This window comes from Anabrus simplex, chromosome 2, assembly GCF_040414725.1.
Source record: "Anabrus simplex isolate iqAnaSimp1 chromosome 2, ASM4041472v1, whole genome shotgun sequence".
NCBI classification, from domain to species: domain Eukaryota; kingdom Metazoa; phylum Arthropoda; class Insecta; order Orthoptera; family Tettigoniidae; genus Anabrus; species Anabrus simplex.
Window position 1 is genome coordinate 1043373265 of NC_090266.1, and position 18643 is coordinate 1043391907.

The window sequence follows — 18643 nt, forward strand, 5'->3', positions numbered from 1 at the left end:
CTTACCTGAACTTGATTAAAATTTGTTTCACCAGCAGTTATCAACAAGAAATCACACATTTGTTGATGATTTATCACAGCAATAAGCACCTATTAACCCCCTGGTGGTGGATAGGGGAACCACAGAAATGTGGGCTGGTTCAGACACCCCGGAAATGAACCCGCGGACCAACAGGCAGCCCAATTCCTGGGGGCTTAATAATACTGGGACACCCTCTGTTCAGGGGTCATAAATATGAAGGGCCCTAGCTCAGGGTAATGAGTAAAGACCTCAACGGCATCTGCAATGGAAAAGAAAATCTTTGGTGGAGTGTAGGTGGCAGAAGTGGCAGCCCAGGGCTTGGGATGAATCGAGTTAAAGGTATCTGTCCCAATTAAGGGGCAGATAGCAGTCGTAGCGCCTGTTCTGGATCGGGCGGCTGCAAATGGTGTCTGTACTCCATGTTAGGGGCGGCCAAGTTATACACTGGCAGCAGCTCTAAAATGCCTCCAATGACAGGTGAAGCGACACATTGGTTGAAGTATTTTTTGTTGCATCAATGAAATAATGGCCATATCAAACGGATCAAATGCTAGGGTGCCCCCATTTCTAGCGACGTGCGTCGTCCTCGCCCGAATGACATGAAAAATGGGCAAGAGCTACCCAATCACGGAAGGAGTGGGCTGAAGAAGCGAGTCCATCATCTACGACTAGTGACCATCAAGGTTTGAACGTTCACCGAAAGAAGTCGTGAGCTTGCAGACACCCTGAAAAACTGGCATGTAGACATTGCCTGCATTCAAGAAACAAAATGGAAAGGTTCAAAATCAAGAGAAATCAGTGAAGGTTACAAGGCAATATACCATGGTACAAGTTCAATTTGGAATGGTGTTGCGGTAGTTGTCGGTCAAAAGCTGCGAGGCTATGTGATTCAAGTTGATCGTATTATCAGATCGAATTATGTCGATTAGGACTGACTTTTCAACAGTGAATACGCAAATAATATCCTGCTACACTCCACAAACTGGATGCCTTGATGAGGATAAAGATGATTTCTGGGAACAACTGGGCACTTACATCCAAGCAGTCCGTCCTGAGGAGCATCTGTTTATTGGTGGGGACCTAAAATGGACATGTGGGAGAAGCCAAGGATGGGTACACCCAGTGTCACGGTGGCTATGGCTATGGAAGTAGAAATGATGATGGCTACAGAATTCTAGACTGCTCTGAAGCCCATGACCAAATTATAGCCAATACATACTTTAAGAAAAGACCTACCCACCTCATAACATATACCAGTGGAGAACGGTCCACTCAGATTGACTATTGGCTGATGCATAGGCATGACCTCAAGATAGTGACAAATGCCAAGGTAATTCCATCTGTTAACATAGTCCCAGAACATCACCCGCTTGTTCTTGATGTGAAAACTATGGGGCAGCTACGTTCAACAAGGGTCCACATTACTGGTGCAGAGAAGACAAAATGGTGGAAACACGGCAGAGAGAGCAACTGATATCTAAGCTAAGTATGTTTTGACATAAATACTGACCAGCCAGCTGAGACCATGTAGAATGAAATCACTGATTGCATACACTGGGCAGCAGCTGAAACACTTGGCAAGACCAAACCAGGGAAACGGTTCATTGATAAGCAGACTTGGTGGTGGAATGAGGACGTTCAGCTAGCTATCAAAGCAAAGAAAGAAGCATTTAAGACCTGGCAACAAACAAGACTTAGCGAGGATCTCCAGCAGTATGAAACACTCAGATCAGCTGCTAAACATGCAGTTGCTACTGCAAAGAACTACTATTACCAAGAAATTAATAATCAGTTGGATACATCAGATGGAGAAAATAAGATTTATCGCCTCGCCAAATCCCGTCATAAGAGCGACCCAAGATGTTGGTCATGTCGTGCAAATAAGAGACAACAATCATCAAACCCTACGTGACCAGACTGCCATCCTTCATAGGTGGAAGGATTATTTCAAGGGTTTGAGTAATGAGGAATTTCCCCATCCACAAATAGTATGTGGATGCTCAGTTTATGGACGTATCCCAGCCATTTCCATTCAGGAAGTCTTCGGGGCTATGCAAAAATGAAAAATAACATAGCACCAGGACCAGACTATATTCCATCTGAGGTCTGGAAGATCCTTGGACAGTGTGGAGCTGAGATTCTCATGAAGCTGTTCAACAGAATTCTCCACAATGATAGCATACCTGCAATTTGGTTGACCAGCACTACAGTCCATATCTGGAAAGGCAGAGGTGATGTTGGTGAATGCATCAATTACTGACCAATACATTTATTTTGTCAGCCGATGAAGATTTTTTAACATATTCTTGATCGTTGCCTACGAAACATCGTACAAATTTCTACAAACCAATGCGGCTTTTTCAAAGGAGTCAGTACAACTGACGCTATTCATTCTTCTGGTGGAGAAACATAGAGAGAAAAACAAACCTCTACGCCTAGCCTTTTTGGACTTAGAAAACGCTTTTGACCGGATACCACATAAGCTTATTTGGAAAGCCCTGCGATCCCATAATGTTCCAGAAGCCTATGTCCGATGGACCCAACTTTTCGATGACGAAGTCACCAGTGAGGTTCACTGTTCGGTAGGGATCTTACCCTCATTTCCTACCAATGTTGGGGTTCATCAAGGTTCAGCACGGTCACCTCTCTTATTTATCCTATGTATGGATACAGTATCAGCTGACATCCAGACGCCATACACGTGGACCATCTTATATGCTGATGATGTGTTCCTTGCAGATCAGTCCCAAAGGAATCTGGAAAATCGCCTGCAAATTTGGAAAGACCGTTTAGGGGAATATAGCTTGTGCCTTAACATCACTAAAACTGAGTAGGTGCAATGTGGCTTGGAGACTGCTGGTAGTATTCGCATCGACGGGCAAGACCTAGTTAAAGCCATCCAATTTAAATACCTTGGATCACTCATCACCTCAGACGGAAAGACATTACCACACACCCGAGCACGAGTAAATGCTACATGGCTGAAGTGGCGTCAGGTCACTGGTGTGCTATGCGACAAGAAAATTCCCACCCGCATGAAAGGAAAAGTCTACAAATACATGATCCGACCAGTTGCACTCTATGGGTTGGAATGTTGGCCTACAACTACGAAGCACGAGCAGGTTCTACATGGTATGGAGATGAAAATGTTACGTTTGTCACTGGGTCTTATAAGACTGGACCATATCAGAAATGAAGATGTCTGAAGGCAACTGGGAGTGGCACCCATCCCAGTGAAGATGCGAGAAGCAGGACTAGATGGTATGGTCATGTCGTCCAAAGCCCTGAAGACTTTGTACTTCCGAGGTCATCCCAAGAAGCGATGGCTTGACTGCTCCAGGGAAGACATGCGTCTTTACGGCATCACTGAAGCTAAAGCCCTTGATCACAGGAAGTGGAGGATTGTAGGTTTAAAAATGGAACCTGCACGTATGCGGGACTAAGTGCTAGGAAAGAAGAAGAACAAGCGCAAGCGAATTATGTTATTTAATAATCCCTGACTTTTTAAAAAGACCTAGCTATTTTCCCTTATTTTTAGCATTTTTTCATAGTTTCCCTGACCTTTCCCAAATTCCCTGACTTTCCAGAAAGTGTGAACCTTGTTAACCATACACAGTTAAAATGCTTAGCCTGCCCAGAAATCGAACCTGGAATCCCCCGACACAAAAACCAGTGCACTGATCATTCAGCCCATGAGTCAGACAAAACAAATCTCAAACATTTATGACTGATTAAAATGAGGCAACATTTGCAGATATGTACATATTAAAAAAACCAATAATGATACTGAAGCACGTAATGATTGAGGGCACAAATCTTACTTGGGTTTTATGCTAGGAATTAGTCACTCTCAACTGGTGAACCACAGTGTATGCAGCCACTGGCCACGAGTTAATCATGGCTGATGTGGATCTCAATAAACTTATTATAAGGAATATCACTAAATAAATTCAGTCCCATTTAAATCTATAATACACGAGCAAACCAGGAAAGTAAACTGCACTGTTTTAAATTAGAACCATTAAATATCCATGATCACAGAAAAAGATATTACCTGGACTAGAGTACAAGCCATAGGCAAGGGTAATGCCTGAATCACACCAAATTTCTTCCAACCAGAGGCACTAGGAGGATCAACAATCTCTTGTCGTGCATACAGCTCGTAGAAGTCAATCTCTTCATATTGAGGAGTAAGACATAAATTCCATTTCAGTATAATTCCTGTAGGGCAAAACAAATGGTAATATTACATCACACATCAAAGACAGACACAGGTCAGCGTGTAAAACTTCAAATAGATATACAATATGTTAACGTCAAGCACTTACCGAGGCAGCATATAAAAATCAACCAATGAAAGAATGGAGGACTACTGTAGAGGGAGAATGTGTCTGGGTTTTTGTTGGCAGTGGGAAGAGGTAGGAAGGTGAGAAAAAAAACGTAATAACAACAAAACAGTAGTAATGTGATGTAGTGCTCTATGCTGCAATGTCCTGAACTAAACATTTCCATAAAAAACTGAAAAACGTACAGTAGAACCGCGCTCAACCGAACTTCGCTTAACCGAAACCCGGCTTAACCGAAATGCTCTGGCAAAATTGTATTTTAATATTTTGTTTTTACCCTCTTGCTCTTAGTCATCGATATTAGTAATTCTCTTGCTATATGTGCTGAGAGCTACTGGGCAAACCCTATTTTTATATCATGACTTATACCAGAACACACGTGTAGCATGAAACAAAACAGTTTCTTACCATCTAGTTTGTTCTGATACATTTTTTCTTGAACAAGCAGGAATTATTATCATTACTGCATTATTATTATTATTATTATTACTGTATTATTCGTCATTAAGATTATGTAGACTGTGGTTAACGTTGTTTTAGTTGCGGGAGTTCCATCTTGTTTACGGCTTGGATTTTACTGCAGCTTCTGTTAGGAAACCAGGGAAGTCCAGCGACCTTTCTCCATTCATATTTTTCTTTCACCCGAGGTTGTTCCACTGGCCTTGCGGTTTTATACTGTAGTTACAATGCTTTTCTTACCCCATTGCAAAAGAAAATTGTTTCGTTATTTCAGATACTTTGTGCTTTGTTGAACAAAGCAATGAATCTACACCAGCTGATGTACTGTTGATTAAACGGTGGCGCGACATAGCTGCACGACAGCACTGTACCAAGAAAATGCAGAAGAAAATCACCGATTTTATACAATGAGTGACATTAGATAAACATTTTAATGTTAATATACAGTATGCACCTTTGATTAACAGAGATTTTGCATTTTTATTTCGACATTTAACTTCCTGTCCTGATTTTCGCAGAATACTCCTTTTTTAACACACTATCCTGCGGTCCACGAAGAGGCTCGAAAAGTTTATAAATATCCTGCTTTTAAAAAAATATCCTGTAAAAATACCACAACATATTTTTACATTATAAATCATTTCATCTCTTTTGCAGAATGTGGCATCTGTAATTATTTATGACTTAAATGAATGGAAGGGAATGAGACATAACACACATTTACATTAAGATGGCTACAGCTGAAAATATAAACACTCCCGATTTCGTGGAGAATTTCATAACAAAGCCTCTAAGTCAGAAAGTGCTAAAATTGATTTACAGTACTGCAGCAGAGTGAAAGGTATTTGACATTTATTATGAATACAATTATGTATTAAAATGCGAACTGAAGTTTTTTATTCCCACAAGTGTGTATCTATTAATTTAATTCGGATATGATGAATTGTGTAATCCTGCCTAATAAAACCATACAGCTTAACAGGTCTGTACAGTGTGATCTAGCAGTGCATTCTCAAACAACGCCGCGCTGCTTCTCAGAACAGCTCTTTCATGGCTTTTGAGTATAACATAGGCAAGGGTACTGGTGGTTATCCAGTTGATCAAGTAGTGTGGTTTAAGCTAGCCGTGGTAATCATGCTGAAAGTTAAAGGTAAATGTGTACTGAATGCTGAATTGCAGTTTCTCTACCCACTTATAGCACCAGATAAATCAAAAAGCGATGTTTTATGCACCGAACATTCTGCGTTGTTTTCAACAGCAAACAGCGGAAAAAGCAAGACTGTATGATATTTGGAAACTAATAGGCACAAACACTCCAACAATGCTGGTGCATCCAGCTTACTTCTTTCTTTTGAGGAGCTGAACTGGGGTGAGCTGAACAGAAATTGGCAGCTTCTGAAAGAAGTTTTGCATTCCATACTGTTAAATATAACCAAACATTTTGGTCGGGAGACTGCACATCTAAAATGCTTCAGAAGCATTTCGAATCAAAATATTTGTGTGCTAAGACAAAATATGTAGCTATTGTCACTAAGGTGATTAGTTCATTTGCCATATCTGAAGTGAAAGAGAATTTGGAAAATATGAACAATGTTTCGGTGTACGCAGACTCCTCAATCCATACATCCACCAAACTTTCCCCCCTTTCCGCTTGCTATTTTATTTAGAACAAGGGGGTACACGTAAATGTTTAGATTCTGAAGAAAAGGTAGGGGAAACTGCTGATATTATTTCCTCATTTGTCCTGAAAATGCTAAATGATTTTCATCTTGAAAGTGAAGTATTTGGACTCTGTGCAGACTGCACTAATACTAACCACGGTGGCTCATCTTGGAAAGGTTCTAAATTCCATCGTGCATATGTCTCTCGAGAAATTGATTGTTGATGTCGGTTGCAGTGCTCATATTGTCAACAATGCTATATAAACTGTTGTGGACCATCTTCCAGTTTGTGTTGAAAGTGTAGTGCAGAAAATCTACTCATATTTTCACATTTACACTGTACATGAGGCCTCCTTGATTGAGTTTTGTGATTTAATCGAGAATGAGTACTTCAAAGTTCTTGATTTCAGTGGAACAAGGTGGCTTTCCTCGTTATCTTCCATTGAATGAATACTGAAGTTGTATCTAGCCCTGAAATCATATTTTGAATCATAAAGCAAGTGTCCAACTGTAATCAAACAGTTCTTTGATGGTCCCTTGGCTGAGGTGTGGTTGAATTTTGTGCAAACTCAAGCAACAATTTCTTACAGTGTTATACAGTTATCGATGATGATGATAATGATGATTGTTTTAAAAGGGGCCTAACATCTAGGTCATCGGCCCCTATTCAGTTATTAAAGCGGCGACATGTTATGTAGGATGCTTATAAAGTACTTGAGGATCTCAGGAAAAAGCTCTCAAATAGGTTAAACTGTGTGTTTGTACCCTTAGTTGTTCAATCTAAAGAACCTTGAAAATGATGGCTTAATTAATGTTTCACAATTCAAGAAAAATGTTGAACCATTTTACTCTACTTGCTTGGAATACTTAGACCAGTGGACTTTTCATTTTTCTGAACTCAAGTGTGTTAATTAGGGTAGATATTAACTCTGTGTTTGAATGGAGTGATGTACAAAAGTCATTAGATTTTGTAGTTAAGGGGTCAGTCTGCAGATGAAAATCAATATTTTGGTCATTTTGGTAAAAAAAAAAAGGCGAAATTGAAAGGATTAATTTTCTTCTTTCTTGTTATGAAGTTATTCCATTGAATTCAAACAACTTATCACTTTAATAATGCTTTGTTTGCCAGTCTGCACACAGCAGAGATGGACATGGCATGTGCATGGCTTTCATTTTCCCATCATTTATAATTTTACACATTATTCCCATTTTTCTCTCATAATATTCTGCCAAATATAACAAAATTTGTATGGTATATGTATCAGAGCTATATTAGAAAAACTGTGTATGGAAATTTTGATTGCAGAATTTTTTTCGCAGGTGGTACGGATCTATAAATCCAAAATTTTAGAACATAAAAATGATATAAACTTTAGTACAATATAGCTCCTTATATAAATTATGCAGAGAAAAATCAATATACAGTGCTTTTTAAAGAAGTATTATCTACCTTATTCCAAATTTTCATTGACATATCAATTATATATAATGAAGAAATGGAATTATTCTTTTTTAAATTTTTATCTTTTGGAAAAACTATTAATTGTATATGAAATAAATGTTTGTGATATCCCTACTTTTATTTACGAGACATTCCCAAAACGTTTTGTGAAAATCCCTGCATTAGGTAAATATATCTGTTTATCTCCAGACTCTCCCCTAAGTACATGGGAAAGACATATGTTATACAGTGCTTTTTGATGAGATTGTTAACGTCAGGTAATATGTCATGGTTACTATAGTATAGTATAGGAATTTTGCTCATACAAAACTCATTTGATGTGGGTTGAAAATATTCACTGATTTTAAATATAGGAATATTGGCTTCAGGAATATAGGTGATATTGTAGAATTTGTGTTAAGCTTGCCTGCTACAAATGCTCCTATTTAACAGGTATTTTCATTAATGAAGAATCTTTGGACGAATGAAAAATCCACGGTAAAGCCTCAAATGATTTATTTTTACAATTTTGCTTTACGTTGCACTGACACAAATAGATCTTATGGTGACGATGGGATAGGAAAGGCCTAGGAGCGGGAAGGAAGTAGCCGTGGCCTTAATTAAGGTAATTTGCCTGGTGTGAAAATGGAAAACCACGAAAAACCATTTTCAGGGCTGCCAACAGCGGGGTTCAAACCCACTATCTCCTAGATGCAAGCTCACAGCTGTGCGGCCCTAAGCGCATGGCCAACTTGCCCGGTAGACTGAAATGTAAAACACATGCTAATGACAAGGTGCAACTTGAATTATAACCGTGCAGAGTTTTATGACATACTGCTTTGAAACTTGAAGTTGATGAAAGCAATTCATTTAAGTGAAAAGTACGAGAGCCTGTCACACTGCAACGAGTTAATGTAACACTGTATGTTGTAAACAAATGTAACAACAGGTTAGTAGGTTAATAAAATTTGGTAATTTTTGTTATTGAAACACATTACTTCCTTTGTTATATTATCTAGAAATCAGAGTGTTTTTATGTTTTATCATGCTGTAATGAGTAATAATGTATAATTTGTTAATGCATTTTATGCTTGGTATCGCTTAAAAGGAATGAGAAAAACTGGCGATAAAAGTTCACGACTAGACCATATTTACAAGCAGGTCCTGCTTTTTGTCTCTGAATATCTGGTCACCCTATGTTAAACGTTCCTTCAGTTACCATTGGTCTTACGGCACAATTGCCCTCTCATGGGTCTTAAGAGATATTTGCCCTGAAACGGCAATCTTTAACATGTTAGTAAATCCTCTGACACGGATCTCTTACTATAGCTTAAGGCAACAGGACCTGGATGATGATGGCCAAGATGTGGTGGAGAGAAAAATTTCAGCTGCATTTGGATAAGCATAAATGTGGGCGGTGAATGGTGGTGATCATGATAATGTGCCATCTGAACATGCCTGAATTCAAACAGCAACAAAATTTACTAGTCAGCCGGCCTATATCTACTGCAGCCTTATCTACAACCTGTGTCTGAAAAGTTCAGTGAATGGTCTCATGAAATAAAGACAACATAAGTTACACACAAAACTCCTTTACTGGCCTTCAAAGTAATCTCCGTTAGCTACAACACACTTTTGACATTGACTGTAAAGCTGCTGGAAGCTGACAGCAAACGCTTCTTTTGGAATCTCCCGGAGAACCCTTGTCACGCGTTGTTGGATACATGCTACACTGTCGAACCGGTGGCCTCTTAGGGCTAATTTAAGACGGGGGAACAAAAAAAATCTGTCGGCGCCAAATCCGGAGAATACGGAGGGTGTGTCAGAACAGTCACCTGGCGTTCAGCGAGAAACTGGGTCACACAGATCGCGGTGTGCGGACGGTCATTGTCCTGGAGGAACTTCCACTGTCCACTCTGGTACAGTTCAGGCCGAACCCGTCTGATGCGTTGCAGTAGCCATTTCAAAACTCCCTCGTAGAATTCCACGTTGACAGGTGTACCCTCGGGTACAAATTCATGATGAATGACACCATTGCTGTTGTAAAAGGCGATCAGCATTGTCTTAATCTTGGACTTTGTGCACCGACTTTTCTTGGGAGGTGGAGAAGACTCTGAACACCACGCCACTGACTGTCTCTTGGTCTCTGGATCATACTGGTAGCACCACGACTCGCCTCCTGTAATGGTGTTCAACACCTCCGGATTTTGGTCACAAACATCAATGAAATCTCCTGACGTTTCCATCCGAGTTTGCTTCTGCTCGTCTGTCAGGTTGTGCGGTACAAACCGGGCACAAATCTTCCGCTTTTTCAAATGTTCGTGAACAATGGTCCTTACACTGTACTTGCCTACACCCACTTTATCTGCTATCATTCGTAAGGACAGTCACCGATCATTCGCAAGCATCTGTCACACTCGTTCAATGTTGTCTGGAGATGTGCTTGTGGTTGGTCGACCTGAACGTGCCTCGTCCTCAACACCTTCCTTTCCACCTCGAAAGCGTTTAAACCAGTCAAAAACGCACTTTTTACTCACTGCTTGAGTGTGGTAAACTTGCACTAACATTGCGTGTTTCTGTTGCAGTTTTGCCTAGATGGAAGCAAAACTTCATGTTAACGCGTTGCTCCATTTTGCACTCCATCGTGCAATGACCCAAGTCCTCACACTGACTCCGTGCGATGTGTTGCAGCGTTCAACTCTTATTTAACTGTGTTGAGTTGACCGATAGGGGGAACTTGGTGTCATGTCTCGCAATGCGTATGCGCGAGCGCATTGTCCAAACTAGCACGGTGTACAAACTAGGCGACCATTCACTGAACTTTTCAGACACAGGTTGTAGTCTAATTACTTATCACTGCCATATTCATATCTTTACCTCTCCTTTACTATTCATACCCATACCCTTTGTTCCTAAACTGAACAAGTTCTGGATGTCCTCCTTACTTGTAAATTTTGTTAAGCTGCTCTCCTTTGACCAGAAGTCCTACATCATTCCTAACATTTCCCAATTCTGGAGAAGGGTTCATAGGTGTAACATCATTTCCTTTACTGATTGAAAATTACATTAATATAATGAAAAGTGTAATAATTCCCTAAATTTCTCCATAATGCATGATCAATACATGCCTGACAGTTACTTTTTACTTCTTAAACAATACATTTTTGAGTGGTGGTGATGATGATGATGATGATGATGATTTAGTGGCACTTCAAAGAGAAAGAAGCTGGCATTGTAGCATGAATGATATTACTGCTCATTATCACAGTTAAAGAAAGCTGGGTGAAAGTGAAAGAGGTTGTACACGCATTCTAGAAACAATGAAGCCAAATATCTGAAACACACAGCGAAGTGGTTACTTCATGAGTTTATAGATGTCAAAACACTGTGTTGCTGGGACACCTACAGAATGGCAGAACATCGCATAGGGAGGCAAATAAGATAGTGACAGCAACAAAAGTTGTTTGGTGTGAAGAACTTTATGAGAAACTTGACATGTGTGAAGAACACAATATCAACCAACTCGTCAAAAACAGTCTCTGTAAAATGGAAGACATCTAAAATTTCTAGGGCATCAATGGCAAAAATGGCAATTTATTGGAAAACTGGAAACAAACCAGAAAATGCTAGCAAAGCTACTTTGTGATCTCTATTAATTAATCCTTCACCCATCAATCCTGAAAATCAGGAAGACTGAAGGGTGCATTGAACAAATTGACATCAAAAGTCAAGACTGCTTTGAAGCAAAAGAATCCAAGAAAAGCCACTAGTCAAGACGCCCTCGATACAAAGCTGTGGTTCTTTTGAAGATGAAATGCAGCAGGTTGGCTAACAATGCTGTTCAACAAAACCTTTAAAGATGTGTGAATGCCAACTGAAAGAAAGGTAGCATCACTGTACCCATTTTCAAAGAGAAGGAAGGTCCTGCTGATTGTTAATTACCACCTAATCTGATTTCTATGCCACACAATGAAGATCTTGAAAAGCATTCAGGGTGAACAGATTTAAGAGCATGTCAAAATGACAAAGAATCAAGTTGGATTTGTGAAGAACAGCAACACAATTTATGCAACTTATACGGCACAGCTGCTACTTGAGAAACGCTGTTAGAAGAACAAACTGCTCCGTTTTGCTGTTCTGATTCTTGAGATAGCATTTAACTGGGAACCACATGACCCGATTTGGCTAGCATTTCAACAATATGGTTTCTTAGAGTATCTTTCACCAGGGCCCAGCTGCTTTATACATTGGCAAAAAGCTACGTCCAAGCTGCTGTAGAGGTGTCAAAAATGTTGACATACAGTTGATGTCTACCAAGGCTTGGCTCTATCACCACACCTGTTCATCCTTATGAGGGATAGTGTCATGGCAGGCCTGCACCAATCAACCTCCAGGACACTTCTCTATGCTAACATCATGCTAGCCATCCTGTTGCACTACATGGTACCGAATGTTTTCCAAGAAAAGCAGATCGTAGCTAATGAAAGATTACTGGAAATCAAGGATCTATCCCACCACCTTCCATCCCTTTGCAATTTGCACCCTATGTTGGCAGACTACGTAAGAGGTGTAGATTAAGGTCCATGGAGACCAAGATGCTGAGATGGTCAGCCGAAGCTACAAGGTTGTAACATGTTTCCACATTCACACACAATGAGGAATAACAACGAAAAATTCACAAAATTTGCTTTACGCCACACCGACACAGCTAGGTCTTATGGCGACGATGGGGTAGGAAAGGCTTAGCAGTGGGAAGGAAATGGTTGTGGTCTTAATTATGGTACAGCCTCAGCATTTGCCTGGTGCGAAAATGGGAAACTGCAGAAAACCATCTTCAGGGTTGCTGACAGTGGGGTTCGAACCCACTGCCTCTCGGATGCAAGCTCACAGCAGTGCGCCCCTAACCGCAAGGCCAACTCGCCCGGTAATGATGAAAAATAATAATTCTGTCCAGAAAAGGGGCATGCTAATGTGTCACTAAATCTTTTGCCACAATTCTCTTGTGTTTAAGCACTCTTAAATGCCAATTGACTGTACTGGGACTTGATACAACCCCCTTGAAAACAGGGCCCAACGTAAATATGAGTACATTTTCACTCATTTGTTTTTCTCACTGAACAAGACATATGTACTGAATAATATGGTGTGGTTCACTTAGTTTTTTTAGTTTTCTTTATGAATCTCCTCTATAAAGTATGAAGGGTGTACTATACTGTTTTACAGTTTATTTTTTGTTATGGTTCACATTTCCCTTTTGAAGGTGGTGATGTGTAACCGTTTGGTAGCAGCACACGCACAGGGGCCAATGAATGCACTCGTCATAGCCATTTGATAACAACACTGTCAGCGTAGGAGCAGAGAACATGGAAAGCAACCGTCAGGGAGAATATGCGCTGTCACAGAAAACAGGGCTCATGGTAATGGAGCCATGTATCATCACCAGTCACAAGCCTAGACATGAAGTTGGCTGGATCTTGATCATGGCGTTGCAAAAGTTCTCTGTACATGTCCACACGCCTCTGCTTTTAGTCTGCAGACGAGAGTCTAGGCACCCACGTGGATTACACCTTCCCCAACTGTAAGTGGCCGTGCACGATCCACTGCAGCGTGTTTCGGCTAATTACCGTGGCTGCCTCCATTTCCGTAAACATGATGCATTTGTTTCCTTGAATGGCCTGTTCGACCCAGGCAATGTTGGCTGGTGTTGACACTGTCACATTCCTTCCAGAACTGGTTCCCTTGTCCACCGATGTGCACCCTGTTTTTCAACCTTCCACCCAGTTGTAAACTGTTTTCCGTGACGGTGCATGTTCTCCACATACTGCCACCAAGCGCCGATGAATTATTGCAGTGGTCACAGCTTCTTTCCATAGGAACCAAGTCGTATAGCACTGTCCCTGATGGTTGCTTTCAATGTCCTCTGCTCCTATGCTGACAGTGTTGTTATGAAATGGCTACGACGAGTGCATTTGTTGGCCCCTGTACGTGTGCTGATAACAAAGGGTGGAACAAGACACTAGTTACATGTCACCACCTTCAAAAGTGAAATGTGAACCGGACGTACAAAAAATAAAGTGTAAAACAATATAGTATGCCCTTCGTACCATAACCCACCTTCCTCAAATGTGACATGAATATAATTTCTCAAATAACAAAATCATACATTGCTCTCTTCATTCTACAACAGTAACATACTCTCTAATAATTTTTATAGACTGCACTGCATATGCAATTATATTAGGCTTAATTATTTCTATTTTCAATACAGTATTTCTAAGCACCACTCTGAGAGGAATGAAACTGTAGGAAATATTAAATCCATGATCTTGATGTTACAAGAAACATGACTAAGAACTAAATTAACATAATTCTTATTTTGTACACCTTAACAACCTGCAAATAAATCATTGCAACTTTCAGTTATGCAGTTCAGTCACAGAGTGTTCATTACCTTGTTTGATGCAGTGTCCAACAATTTAAACAAATATTAATCTTACATAGATTAGATTTGGAAGGTCTAAATGATAAATTGAAGAGCTCAAGATTACCACTTTGACTGAGAACCTTAAGCAAATTAAAGATTTTTCTCAGGCAGTCAACCTACATTATGGCAATGTTTTCTCTTCTCATAAAATATCCTACAGTATGTAGAGGCTTTTCTTTCATACCTACCAACTAGTTAAAGACAGCAATGAATGGTTTAGATGAATAATAACTGGTTATATTGAGACTGAGGAGCCTATTTTTTTGTGCTTAAAACATGGACTTTCTTCAAATCAGGCACAGATCCAACTTACTGATTGGTCTGGTTAAGCTTCAGACAAAAATTCTATTGAACATGTAGAGAGCTAAGTGAAGTGTCGTAAGTGGTCAAATTGGACTCAACAGACTCCATGAAGAACTTTTCTGGAGCCTGTGGGCCTCTATTCCTCTATGGATGAAGGAAGTAATGGACGTTAATAATCCAAACAAAAAATCTAGCTCTCTGAATTGATATAGTGAAGGAATGGATATTTTGAAAATACTGAAACAAGCAACAAGCTAGCTTGTAGTTTTACACAACTGCTGATAATGATTATAGCCACAGGATTTCCACATTTACACGGAATCCACACCACAGAAATGCAACTAATCATTTCAAAAGTCCTATATGCATTGGCTAGATTCAAAACTTAACTACTCTGGTTAGAAGCCAGTGATGATGCAAGTTAGCTATCAGACCTTCCCTCTCAGAAAGAATGGAAGCAACTCATTATTTGAACAGGGGTCCCTTGAGAAGAGTGCGAGCTAGTACTGCATTATCAGATATTTGCCAATTGGTGCAGAAATAACAGGACAGTATATAATACTGGGCATTAATGGCCATTGCATGTATTTACCCGTGTGTATGATTTTGTTTTGCAGCTGTAAAGGTTATGAAAGGGGTAATCATACTGAGGATTAGAGAGTGCAGCATTAACAAAGACAGGTTTCAAAATACTGCAAAAGGTTTATGCAATAAAAAAAGTAATTGTTGTACCACTATTTGAAGTACAACTGCTGCTTTTGGCAGATATTAACGTTACAACTGAGCCACATAAAACAAGAAAAAAGTTTTGGAACTTACTGGAGTTCTTTTGCTAGCTACTTGGCAGATTTCTTACATTATTAATTTCAGTTCAAGTTATGTATTTGTCTTCACTCAAGTCATTACACATGATATGCTATCCAGGAATAGTCATGTACAGAATATAATACTTATTAAGCACCATGGCCTATTTCCACTTGTTCATGTAAATTATGTTACAGCCATACCCAGTTAACAATGTAAGACTAGAACGTAAGACATTATTCGGTAAATATTTTTTTATCTGTCTGAGTATACAAGAAAATACACCACTCGGTTAGTTTCCTTTTCCTTTTTTGCTTTACGTCGCACCAACACAGATAGGTCTTATGGCGACAATGGGATAGGAAAGGGCTAGAAGTGAGAAAGAAGCGGCCGTGGCCTTACATAAGGTAAAGCCCCAAAATTTGCCTGATGTTAAAATGGGAAACCACGGAAAACCATCTTCAGGGCTGCCAACAGTGGTGTTCAAACCCATCATCTCCCAAATGCAAGCTCACAGCTGCGTGATCCTAACCACACGACCAACACGCTCGGTTAGTTTGAAGTTAGTTAGCAAGCAAGCAAGCAAGCAACCAACCAACCAACCAACCAACCAACCAACCAACCACTCCATGAACTGCATTTAGGGCTGTTACCCAGGTGGCAGATACCCTATCAAATGTTTACCTAATATTTTCTCAAACGATTTCAAAGAAGTTGGAAATCTAATGAACGTCTCCTTTACTAAATTATTCCAATCCTTTGAATAAGTATTTGTTCCAAATTTGTCCACTTGAATTCCAAACTCATCTTAATATTACAATCCTACTTTTCAAAACTCTATTCAAGCTTATTCGTTTACCAATGTCATTTTAAAATGTGACTTAAAAGCTTGTATGGCCCCACGGTGTAGGGGGCAACGCGTCTGCCTGTCACGCGGCGGCCCCGGGTTCGATTCCCGGCTGGGTCAGGATTTTTACAATTGTAATGATTAATATCCCTGGCCTGGGGATTGGGTGTTTGTGATGTCCTTAATCATCCTTTCCTCACACACAACATTCCACAGTACCGCCATTCCAATTACACGCAGGTTCATACAATATGGTGCAATAGGGGCAAAAGATCCACATGGGTCGATGCCCCGATCAAATAGCATTAAAAAAAAAAAAGAAAAAGCTTTTCAATCTGTCGAACACACAACTTCAATATAAATATTACACTGCAACATACCTGGAAAAAAAAAAAACACTATCGAATAAGGAATAAACATAACACTATTAAAAAAGAATGACATCTTTTGTTCTTAAAAGAACATCAGATTCTATCAATCCCACTCAATATTTAGAAATATTCATGTATATTTCTATCCAAAGACTTATGACACTGAAATCTGGAACGTATCTTAATGAAGTCCTGCCTTGTCTCCACTTCAGCATACAATGCAAGGCGTTTGAAAAAAAAACATTGCTTTTCATTGGCTTGAATCCAAACAGTCCAGTCTGCTGACCCTCGTTAGTTCAACACCCCCCCGGGTAAGGTCAATGACACACCGCACTTTCCCTCCAGGTGCTTTATCCCTAGTGTTTACAAAGTATTATCATCGTTGTTGCTTTATTATTATTATTATTATTATTCCTCCCCTGCGAACCATGTGACCTTGCCGCAGTGGGGAGGCTTTAGTGTCACAATGAAGCAGATAGCCGAGCCGCAGGTGCAACCATATCGGATGGGTATCTGTTGAGAGACCAGACTAAGGAATGGTTCATAGAAAGGGGGAGGGGGAGGGGGGTAGCAGCCTTTCGGTAGTTGCAAGGGCGGCAGTCTACATGATTGACTGATACGGCCTTATAATAATACTCAACATGGCTTAGCTGCGTTGATACTGCTACACGGCTGAAAGCAACGGAAAACTACAGCCGTAACTACCTCCCGAGGACATACAGCTCTCTCTGTATGAATGAGTCGGAGCGTGGAATGTTAGAAGTTTGAATCGTTGTGGTAGATTAGAGAATCTGAAAAGGGAGATGGATAGACTAAAGTTAGATGTAGTTGGTATAAGTGAAGTACGTTGGCAGGAAGAACAGGATTTCTGGTCAGGCGACTACCGAATTATCAACACAAAATCAAACAGGGGAAATGCAGTAGTTGGTTTAATAATGAATAAGAAAATAGGGCAGCGGGTAAGCTACTACGACCTGCATAGTGAAAGAATTATTGTCGTCAAGACAGACACCAAACCAATGCCCACCACAATAGTGCAGGTCTATATGCCTACTAGTTCAGCGGATGATGAGGAAATCAAAAGAATATATGAAGAGATAGAAGATTTAATACAATATGTAAAAGGCGACGAGAATCTAATTGTGATGGGAGACTGGAATGCAGTGGTAGGCCAAGGAAGAGAAGGTAATACAGTAGGAGAATTTGGATGGGGACAAAGGAATGAAAGAGGAAGTTGGCTGGTTGAATTCTGCACTGATCATAATTTAGTCCTTGCCAATACTTGGTTCAAACACCACAAATGACGGCTGTATACGTGGATGAGACATGGGGACACTGGAAAGTATCAAATAGACTTCATTACGATTACGCAGAGATTCAGAAACCAGGTGTTGGATTGCAAAACTTTCCCAGGAGCAGATGTGGACTCTGACCACAACTTGTTGGTCATGAAATGCCATCTGAAGTTGAAGAAATTGAAAAAAGGAAAGAATGGAATTGATAACATTCCCTCTGAATTACTGACTGCCTTAGGAGAAACCAGCATGGCAAGGTTATTCCATTTAGTGTGTAAGGTGTATGTGACAGGAGAAGTCACATCCGATTTTCAGCAGAATGTTGTTATACCTATTCCCAAGAAAGAAAAGAGTGTGAGGGATTGTTTCAAAGAACATGTTGCACAAGGGCTAAATGAAAAGGCTGAAGGAAACACAATAGAGGAAGAGCGGATAGTCATGAAAAATGAAGTCGGTAGGGGCTGCTGAAGAAATGTTAGGACGGAAGAAAATATCAAGTAAGAATCAGTGGATAACTCAGGAGATACTAGACCTGATTGATGAACGATGAAAATACAAGAATGCTAGAAATGACGAGGGCAGAAAAGAATACAGGCGATTAAAGAATCAAG

General features: G+C 40.1%; 1 protein-coding gene across 3 annotated transcripts in view; it reads right to left on the reverse strand.

Annotated features, from left to right (window-relative positions):
* LOC136864676 (activating transcription factor 7-interacting protein 1) overlaps positions 1 to 18643 on the reverse strand; it is a 251456-nt gene that overhangs the window by 57671 nt on the left and 175142 nt on the right. For all 3 annotated transcript variants that reach the window (XM_068226381.1, XM_067141985.2, XM_067141983.2), the window contains one exon: positions 4076 to 4242. In XM_068226381.1, the coding sequence (XP_068082482.1) occupies positions 4076 to 4242 (167 nt within the window). The remainder of the gene's footprint in view (positions 1 to 4075; positions 4243 to 18643) is intronic.